Source organism: Oncorhynchus mykiss, chromosome 5, assembly GCF_057628025.1.
Source record: "Oncorhynchus mykiss isolate SJ-2025 chromosome 5, ASM5762802v1, whole genome shotgun sequence".
NCBI lineage: Eukaryota > Metazoa > Chordata > Actinopteri > Salmoniformes > Salmonidae > Oncorhynchus > Oncorhynchus mykiss.
In genome coordinates, this window is record NC_143026.1 from 90982889 (window position 1) to 90992623 (window position 9735).

Here is a 9735-nt window from a genome sequence, read left to right on the forward strand (position 1 = left end):
TGATTAAAAAAAATGTTTATTTAACCTTTAAGTCAGTTGGGGTGGCAGGGTAGCCTAGTGGTTAGAGCGGTGGACTAGTAACCGGAAAGTTGCAAGTTCAAATCCCCGCGCTGACAAGGTACAAATCTGTCATTCTGCCACTGAACAGGCAGTTAACCCACTGTTCCTAGGCCACCATTAAATAGAAATATGGCTTTCCATATCTGGTGGGGTGTGACTATTCCATAAAAAGAGTCTCCTGGGTAGTTAATAATCACTCTATACCAAGGTCGGGACCCCAACCTCAGACAAATTCTAAATATTATTTCAAAGGAACATTCTACAATAAAGTCATTTCTGTGATAGGCTTGTTGAATAAATAAAGTGTTACCTAATTTCACAGCCCCGCCCCATTTCATAAAAAGTCAATGGTGCGGAAACTCGAACATAACCTCTGACCCCTTCTCTCAGTGAAGGACAGATATTTTTGTTTTGTAATACATATTTAAACCAGTGGAGCAGAAATATAATGACCAGAGTTTTATACAAAGTGGAGAAGTCTTGATTTATTAAAATGTCTTCCTCCTTCAACATCAGCATGTTTCTGTTTATTTTTGCCTTATCAACAGGAAACATCTTATGAGAACAGCTATTGTTTCTACTTTCTACTCAACACCAAGGTCAGGTTTTTTTTACCGCTTTTTGTGATAGTCTCATTGCGGCAACTCTTCAATGAGCTCGGGAGAGGGGAGCGGCAAGTCATGCATCCTCCGAAAACATGACCCGCCAAGCCATGCTTCTTAACACCCGCTCGCTTGACTCGGATGCCAGCCGCACCAATGTGTCGGAGGAAACACCGTTCTACTGACAACTGAAGTCAGCCTGCAGGAGCCCGGCCCGCCACGCCACAAGGAGTCGCTAGAGCGCGATGAACCAAGGGAAAACTCTCCCTTCACCAGGACGACGCAGGGCCAATTGTACATCGCCCTATGGGACTCCCGGTCACGGCCGGTTCTGACATGGTCTGGGATCGAACCCCAGGCTGTAGTGAGGGTACAACACTGCGATGCAGTGCCTTAGACCGCTGCGCCACTCGGAAGGCCCCACCAAGTTTAGTTTTAACCTCCATCATTGAAAGCCTCCTGTTCCCAAAGATTGGTTCTGGAGGTAGGGCTGCCATAACCCTACCCACAGGATAACTGCTAGAGAAAGAGTCAACTGGTGGATGAGAATAGGGCTGTCATAACCTTACTCACAGGATAACTGCTGGATGAGTCAACTGGTGGATGAGAATAGGGCTGTCACGGTGCGTGATATCACGACATGTACAAGAGTCACAAAGTTAAATGAGGTTACGATAACGTCGCCATAGGATGTCAGTTGAGAAAAATCCCCTTTCGGTAACTGCCTTGGAAGATTGTCTGTTGTTCTGTTACTCCACAAGATACTGTAGGTTTTATTCAGGGAAAGACAGTTTATTTCCTACCGATGTCACTGTTCAAGTGTTCACATATTTGACATTCAGCTCTTCCTTTTGACACTCAACCCTCAATGAGCGATTCTAAAAATAAGCCATCATTACCAGCCCATTAGTGAGGGGAACTGGCCACAGATAATATAAAATCAAGAGACTTCCTGCAAAAAGACCACTAGTAACGCTCTTGGAAGTGCTTCCCTGTGGATAACATGTGAATAATCGCATCATGACACCATAACTTTGTTCCTCAAGCTAAGAAAAACATATCCCCTCAGATTAATAAAGTCAATAAGCAACTATTAAAAAATATTTTATTATTATAGGACAACCAAAAACAAATCAAAGAGAACTTATTCAGGGGAAAGCAAAATACAAAATATCTTAGTTACAACAACAGAGCATAAACTAGAAAATATTTCTCAGTGGGAAGAAAATAGTTGGTTCTGGGACATTGTAGTTCAATTACTTGGTTCAATATTCATCTTCATCACCGAGTAATTTGGTACAACGTATCAAATATAATCTAAATCTCACCAATTAAAATATTCTATATAAAAAAGGCACAATGTCTGACTGGCAATACCAGTTATGTAATATCCATTTTTTGATTGACTGTTTCAATCAGTTCAGATTATACTGCTAAATTATGCCAACACTTATTCTGGAATAATCTAGAATTGTTTACTTCATTAAGACACACAAGCATTTTGGAAAAAAAAAAAAAGCATCATAGCAGTAAGAATCTCTGATAAATTACAGCGATCCCTCTCCTCACAGAATTATTGGAATTTCCATGTGAAAATATCATATTCAACATCTCTTCTCTGTAACCCCCCTCCCTGTCCAACTTGTCCTATAAAAATAGAACTACCACTTAACAATCACTTCAAAATATTCCCAATATAGTCATCTAATAATATTTTTCATTAAGCAAATAACACACACACAAATACACACACACACACATAGAGCGAGAGAGATAGAGAGAGACAAACCTAACGCCGCATCCCAAATTACGATTATTTCCGTCTTCATGTCTGCCAATCCTCGAGGTGAGCTGGTTGGTTGAAAATGTAAAACCCGAGAATTAGTGCAAGACATTTCAGCCAAATATGCAGGGAATGGAGGTATTGAAATGATATTTTTAAAATATGTATACATGAGCGTTGAACAGCAGAAAAGGAACTCAGTTAGTCATTTTACCAATGCGTGGATCAGTGGTGAAATCCTGGAATTTAGACTCAGATTAAATTTCATGCATCAACAAAACACTTTAAATTGAATAGCAAAAGGAATCTTTTTTTCAAGGTAACGATTTCATTTCATTTTCAGTAGAAAAGACAAAACAAGAAAAACGTGAAATTAGACATCATATTATAAAAATCAATGCTGTACATCTTCCCTATAAAGCAAACTTTGGGTCTGAAATAAAAACCACCCACAACAAACTGATGTCCTCAACCCAGACCGTCACTCTGTAATTACTTCCCGATTCCTCAACCCAGACCGTCACTCTGTAATTACTTCCCGATTCCTCAACCCAGACCGTCACTCTGTAATTACTTCCCGATTCCTCAACCCAGACCGTCACTCTGTAATTACAGCAGCTGGCAGTTGTGAAATGATCAGAAATATGACAAGAGGACCAGAAAGAGAGGACATCTCAGTTAAATGTTGGTTTGGATCTGTCAGCATAGAAATCTCTATTAAGAGCAAATGACCTCTGGAAGATATCACCTCTAGGTCCTAGAGTTCACCTGTGAAGTCTAAAAACCCCACAGAGCACCTGGGTGTGTCTTCATACCATCACCCCTCAGCTACAGAGCCACAGCTTCTCCAGAGCTCCATAAAGACGGAGAGGAGCCCAGCCCAGCGAGCCTGCTCCTACCTAGCCAGACGTCTCCTGTAGCTGCCAGTTCAGTCCATGCATCCTCCCTGCTCTATCCTCTCCTCTACTGCCACAGGCAGGACCAGGTGGGAGATACGGCTCCATAGTCCACTCAGCTTGTCCAGGTCCATCCGATTATAGGAACCAGGCTTGTCTGAGCTGTTACTTTCCACAAAGGTGTCTGTAATATAATCCTGGACCCTCTCCTCAACCTCATTCAGACTGAGCTCCTTCCCTAACTCCTCCTCAGGCAGCAGCACGGTGAAGAGCAGGAACACCTCTTTGTAGGCTGCGTTCTCGTGGTCACAGTAGCGGTAGAATATGATCGTGGAACCTGGGGGCAGCTCCTCGAAGCGGTGGATGACGGCTACGGGCTGGTCCCCCTCGAAGGCTTCCCCCAGCTGGGTGTCGATGTCCAGCTTGACCTGGTCGCTGTCCTGGCCAGCTTTGCTGGCCCCGTCGATGTGGATGGAGGAGGCGTTGAGGGCAGAGGAGAAGGCGGAGGCCAGATGCAGGGCAAGGCAGTGCAGCGTCTTCTCCCCCCTGCGGCCTGCTGTCAGCATCAGGCTGACTGGCTCCGTTGGCCGGGCCATCTGGAGGTGCCTCTCCAGGTGGATCCTGCTCCTCCTCCACAGCTCAGAGCGCTGCCCGGGGAACAGGGCCTCCAGAGCAGATAACTGAGAAACAAACTTCCCCTCTCTCACAGGCCAGGCTGGATGATCTCCACCCCCTGAAGGTCCGAAGGGCAGTGAGAAGTGCTGGTAGGCCAGGAGACCCAGAACACCAGAGACAAGCAGCACCAGAGCCTGACACAGTTTCCACATGTACCCTGCAGGGATGAGAAGATGACCATGTTTAATTCCAGAAACAAATGCAAATATAAATAATATTAAAATGACTCCTACTTTAGGACAATTCAAGGAGAGATTAAAAAAAAATATATACATTTTTTTTAACTTACCCCCAAAAGGTTTCCCAGGAATTGCCTTGATAACAGCTGATTTCTTAATATCTTAAAATAGAAGAATATTCATATTGAAATAATACTGAAATAATCTCAAACACTACTTCCTCAATAAAACTGCACCAGTATACATAACGGTACCTTGTTTTCTGAGTTTGGTAGTTTGTTTTTGAGTAGGAATATTGTTCACCCGACAGCTCGATGTGTAGGACTCTTCAGAGGTGGGGTAACCTCTCATGCTATAATGGTTAGCGCTGGGCAATCCTACACAGAAGACAATGTTAAAATACACAACACTTTAGATTGACTAGGAAAACTACATTAGCTCTGTCCTCTTACCAGTTTTTTTGCCTTTCCTCTCCATATTCTCCTTGTACTGTGCCATGCTGCTAGTCTTGTAAATCAAAACCTCTGGTCGGTTCTCCAGGGGTCTGAGTTGGGTTGCAGGCTTGGTACCAGACGCAGCTCTTCTTGACATGTCCACTGAAAACAAAACACATGAAAAGCCCTTTAGAGAAAAATCTCAGTTTGATATTCTCTGATCTTTAGAGATCGTTAAGATTACAAGTTAAAATGAGGTCCTACTTCTCTTGGTTTTAAACAGATCTGTTTTCAGCTCCTCGGTTGTATGAATGGAACTGCGACTCAGTAGGTACAACCTGGGATCTACAATCTCTTGGGAGCCAACACCGACCGTCTTCGGTACGTTCACATTCATGTGCCCCATCAAAGTTGTATCAAAGGGACCTGTTACAGGATGGGTAAGCCACAGGACAACCATCAAGCCTAGAATGCACCATTAAAGCTGCAATATGTAACTTTTTGGGCATACCAATCAAAATCACATAGAAATGTGAGTTATAGATCTGTCTTCCCCAATGAAAGCATTTCTATGCTTCCCGTTATTACGTTTTTGTGTGTGTGTGTGTGTGTGTCTTTTACTTTGGGGTTTGTACACCAGCTTCAAACAGCTGAATATACAATATTTGTGGTTATTGAAATTATATTTCATAGCAGTTTAGATGATACAATCATTCTCTACACTATAACTGCTTTTTTTTGTCACAAACTGAAATTAGGCAAACTAGTTTTTTCAACCAGGAAATGGTGGAGCGATTTTTGCATACTGCACCTTTAAGTGGGCTAAGGAAAAATAGCATCAAGAATCAGTTATGTTTCCTATTTGTGAATTTGGTCGGGTTGGGGTGAACGGTAATGTGGTCCTCCTAAACTCACGTTTATGCTGTGTGACATTGTGATGGGAGGAGTCTTCCTCGGCACTCATCTCCTGTTCCTCGTTCTGCTCCGAGTCCAGATCTTCATCCCCAGTGGTCTCCTGGACATCCATCTCATCCTCATCACAACTGCCATCCCCTGCCACTCCAATCTCTGACTTATTCTTCTTGCCAGGGGACTCTTGAGTTGGGAAAGGAAAGCAGTAGATAAAGAAGTACTACAATCTCAATCATCTGTTTAACCTCCGCAAGCCTTTACGACTAGTAGCCGATTGACTTTTACCATCGTCCTCCATGGAGCCATTGACAGGTGTGGATGGGAGCTTGATCTCTTCCCTCTTCCTCTTCAGCGGACCTCTGGGTGCCAACTCTAAAGTAACTGCTGGCAAGGGCGAGAAAAGGAGTTTAGTGAGTGACAATAACGTCAGCTAAAAGTTACATCCAAGCTGGATATATCGGACTGCTAACTTCCAAATTATTTACTGGTTAACCATTAACTTAGCTAGTTAACTCATAACTAATTAAATTGGAAAGGCTAAGTTTGTAATGAATGAGAAACGTTAGCTCCGGTTAGGCTATTTAATGAGGACCATGTTAATTATTTTAATAAATTCTAATAAAGAGATAGCTAAGTTAACTAGCTAACTAACATGTTAAAACATCGTGTTAACTAGCAAATGTTTGTTTTCATGCATTTTTACGATATAGCCAATTTTTACTTGTGGGTGTGTTATCTAGTTTGCGGAAACAGCTAGAGGAAACGGAAGACTGGCTAGCTAGCTCGGTTATGTAGATAGGATTAGGGTAGCTGCCTGGCTGACAAACCTTTCATCGATTGCCTTGTCGACCTCCTCGCTGGTTGAGCAGAGTTGTTTGGTAAAATCTCAGGATCCATGGTTCCACTCTAAATTATACCTTATAGCGCAAATTAAATATTCACCCTATAGCACAACTTCTCAAACGCATTTCCTAGGATGGGTCGTTTTTTTTTTTTAACAAAACAGGAAATAAGTTGTACGTTCAACAGATTTCGTTGGAAACACATAGCTGGCGAATCTATGTTCCGGATATAAACGGTCATTCTGCCACTCCACATCTGTCACGTTTCTTATTGCTCCTCTGCAACAAGGGGCAAATTCAAAGCTGGTATTTATCTGAGGAATACGATACAGTGGGTATGTTCATAACACTATAGAAATGCAAATAATGCTGGTAAATTACCACTACAGGGTTTATATGAATAACGTTAGCTAGCTAGCCCAAGGATGTACTCTTACATAACACTTCAAATTCTAATAGGGGGGGGGGGGGGGGGGGGGGGGGGGTCTGAGTTTATGCGACAAAATAAGCATTCAGAGTGTAGTACAGAATCATTGTACTATGTCAGGGGTTCCCACAGTTTTTCACTCAGGCCCCACTTCCAGAACTCTCGAAGGTATACAATGACTAAACATCACAAGAGGAACTGATGATGCACTACCCGATTTCGGAATTGCACCTTGTGCATTCTACTATTACAACTTGTGGGGGGGGGACCCCCTTGCCGATTCCTCGGCCCCACAGTTTGGGAGCCACGGTACTATGTAAACCGGTGTTAAATATATTTTCAATAAGCCAAAAATTGTATTTACAGTTGTTTGAAGCTGTGTACAAAACCAACATTTTATGGGCTACTTTGGGATTTTGGCAATTAAGTCCTTTATCGACTTCTCAAGAGTCAGATGAACTCATGGATACCATTTTTTTGTCTCTGCATCCAGTATGAAGGAAACTAGTCAGCAATTGTGCTAACGCTAGTTAGCAATCTCCTTCAGACTCCAAGAAAAATACATTATAATGGAATCCACGGGTTCAATTGACTCTGTGGGAAGTCGATAAAGGGCTTCATTGACAAAATCCTGGAAGTATCCCTTTAAGAACAGGAAGCATAGCAATAGCTCACATTGAGTGGCTCAGCAGTCTAAGGCACTGCATCTCAGTGCTAGAGGCGTCACTACAGACCCTGGTTTGATCCCGGGATGTATCACAACCGGCCGTGATCGGGAGTCTCATAGGGCGGCGCACAATTGGCACAGCATCGTCCGGGTTAGGGGAGGGTTTGGCCGGGGTAGGCCATCAATGTAAATAAGAATTTGTTCTTAACTGACTTGCCTCGTTAAATAAAGGTTAAATAAAACATTTAAAAATGTAGTTTAACAGATCTAGAGATTTTTAGACTTGCTTTCAATTTGTGACAGATCTATAACTCACATTTCTATGTGAATTTGGTTGGGTCACCCAAGAAGTTACATATTAAAGATTTAAGCCAGAGTGTAGGCGAGCCTACCGCGTTACTCCTTCGTTCAAGGACCTTGTGTTATATTCAGAGGTAGACTGGCTCTGATAAAATACAGCCAAATACTCCATCTAAATGTGAATCAATTTTCAATTGCGTTCTAGAAACATAAAGCCCTTTACATTAATATCACATCAAAATAATTTCACAAATGCTAAATATTCACTTACTGAACACAGTTTTAACCGGCTTAAACTAATTAAACGAATCAAATCTAATCTTTATCACAGTTGCCGCCGACAGTATTTTTCAGTGAAAACACGTTTCAGGCAGCCTTCTTCCATTACACACAGGTGTTCGGAGCATGCTAGATAGCTAATTAGCACAGATGGTTGCCTTTTGTCTTCCGTCCGTCTTCTGTAAAAATTGAGATATGGTGTACCCCAAGAAATTGTGACAGATCTAGGTACAACCTTCTTATCCAAGGTATCTATTAGGTAACAGATGTATTAGGACCACTCCCTACCACTCACAGACAGATGATCTTGTGGAGAGGTACAACCAGACGTTGAAATCCACGTTGAGAAAGTTTGTGACAGAAAATGGAAAGGACTGGGACCATTGGCTGCCTTACCTGTTGTTTTCATACAGAGAGGTTCCCTAAGCATCCACCTTTCGAACTCCTGTATGGAAGACAGGTCAGAGGAGCCCCGAATGTCCTCATAAACACCTGGGACAAGCCAAAGATCCCAGAGCCAGAATCCATTCCTCAACTACGTACTGCAAATGGAGAGAAAAGACAGCCATGGAAACATGGAGACAAAAAGGTTGGTTTGACAAGAAAGATAAAGAAAGGGTCTTTGAGCCAGGACAACAGGTTATGCTGCTCTTACCTACCTTAGAAATCAATCGGTTAGCCCAATGGCAGTTGCCCTTTAAAGTCCTTTGCAATATGGGTCCGTCCTTCCACCTGTGAAATTTAAATGCCGGGGCGCCGAAAGACAAAAACAGACCTTCAATGTCAATCCACTGAAAGAATGGAGGTAAAGAGATGTTCCTGTCAGTCAGCAACTGTTTGTCAGGGCAGTGAAGGAAGACAAAGACGAAATTGAACAGGTCTTCCCTTCAAAGTCTAATCGAACAGTTGAAGATCTGGACTTATCTAATTTGTCTCCATAGCAGAAGGAGTTGGAGGCCATCTCCAACTGGGGCTGCAGGTAGCCCAGTGGTTAGAGCGTTGGACTAGTAACCTGAAGGTTGCAAGATCAAAATCTCCTGAGCTGACAAGGTAAAAATCTGTCGTTCTGCCCCTGAACAAGGCAGTTAACCCACTGTTCCTAGGCTGTCGTTGAAAGTAAGAATTTGTTCTTAACTAACTTGCCTAGTTAAATAAAGGTCAAAGGAAAGAGAGAACTGTACTGAACTGTTTTCAGACAAGACAGCTTACACTGGTGGAGCACAAGATCCCACTCAAACACTCCACTCCAGTTCACCAGATTTGATTTGATTTGATTTGAAACACTCCAGTTCACCAGATTTGATTTGATTTGGATTTGAAACACTCCACTCCAGTTCACCAGAGAATGTACAGTATTCCAGAGCGGCTGGTCCCGGTACTCAAGAAAGAGCTTGGTGTGATGAAGTCTCTAGGGGTCGTTGAAAGGTCAAACATTGAGGGGAGTAGGCCTGTTGTTCTTGACCCCAAGAATTCAGTGCGCTCGTATTTTTGAATGTTGTGTGGGAACCGCCAAGTTCAAAGGGAAGGCCTAGTGCTGTATCTATTGAAAATCATGTTAATGAATAATGTATTGAGCGCTATTATTATGCCATTGATGTTGTGGGAAACTGTTTACCAATAGTTATCAGGTTTGAAAGCATTTATCTGAACTTCCAGTTGTGTAGCATACCCTCATTTTA

General features: G+C 42.6%; 1 protein-coding gene across 2 annotated transcripts; it reads right to left on the reverse strand.

Moving 5' to 3' along the window:
* Window positions 1-1753: 1753 nt before the first annotated feature.
* On the reverse strand, window positions 1754-6603 carry LOC110524845 (uncharacterized). 2 transcript variants are annotated; one of them, XM_021604799.3, is made up of 8 exons: window positions 6369-6603; window positions 5827-5925; window positions 5545-5724; window positions 4894-5055; window positions 4648-4791; window positions 4450-4572; window positions 4306-4356; window positions 1754-4173 (listed from the first exon to the last, which is right to left on the reverse strand). In XM_021604799.3, exons 1-8 carry the CDS (start codon window positions 6436-6438, stop codon window positions 3374-3376), a joined length of 1629 nt encoding a protein of 542 aa, XP_021460474.3. In that variant the 5' UTR covers window positions 6439-6603; the 3' UTR covers window positions 1754-3373. The 2 variants fall into 2 exon arrangements, with proteins under 2 accessions (XP_021460474.3, XP_021460475.3); XM_021604800.3 differs by having other exon boundaries at window positions 5827-5922; window positions 6369-6586.
* Window positions 6604-9735: the final 3132 nt, after the last annotated feature.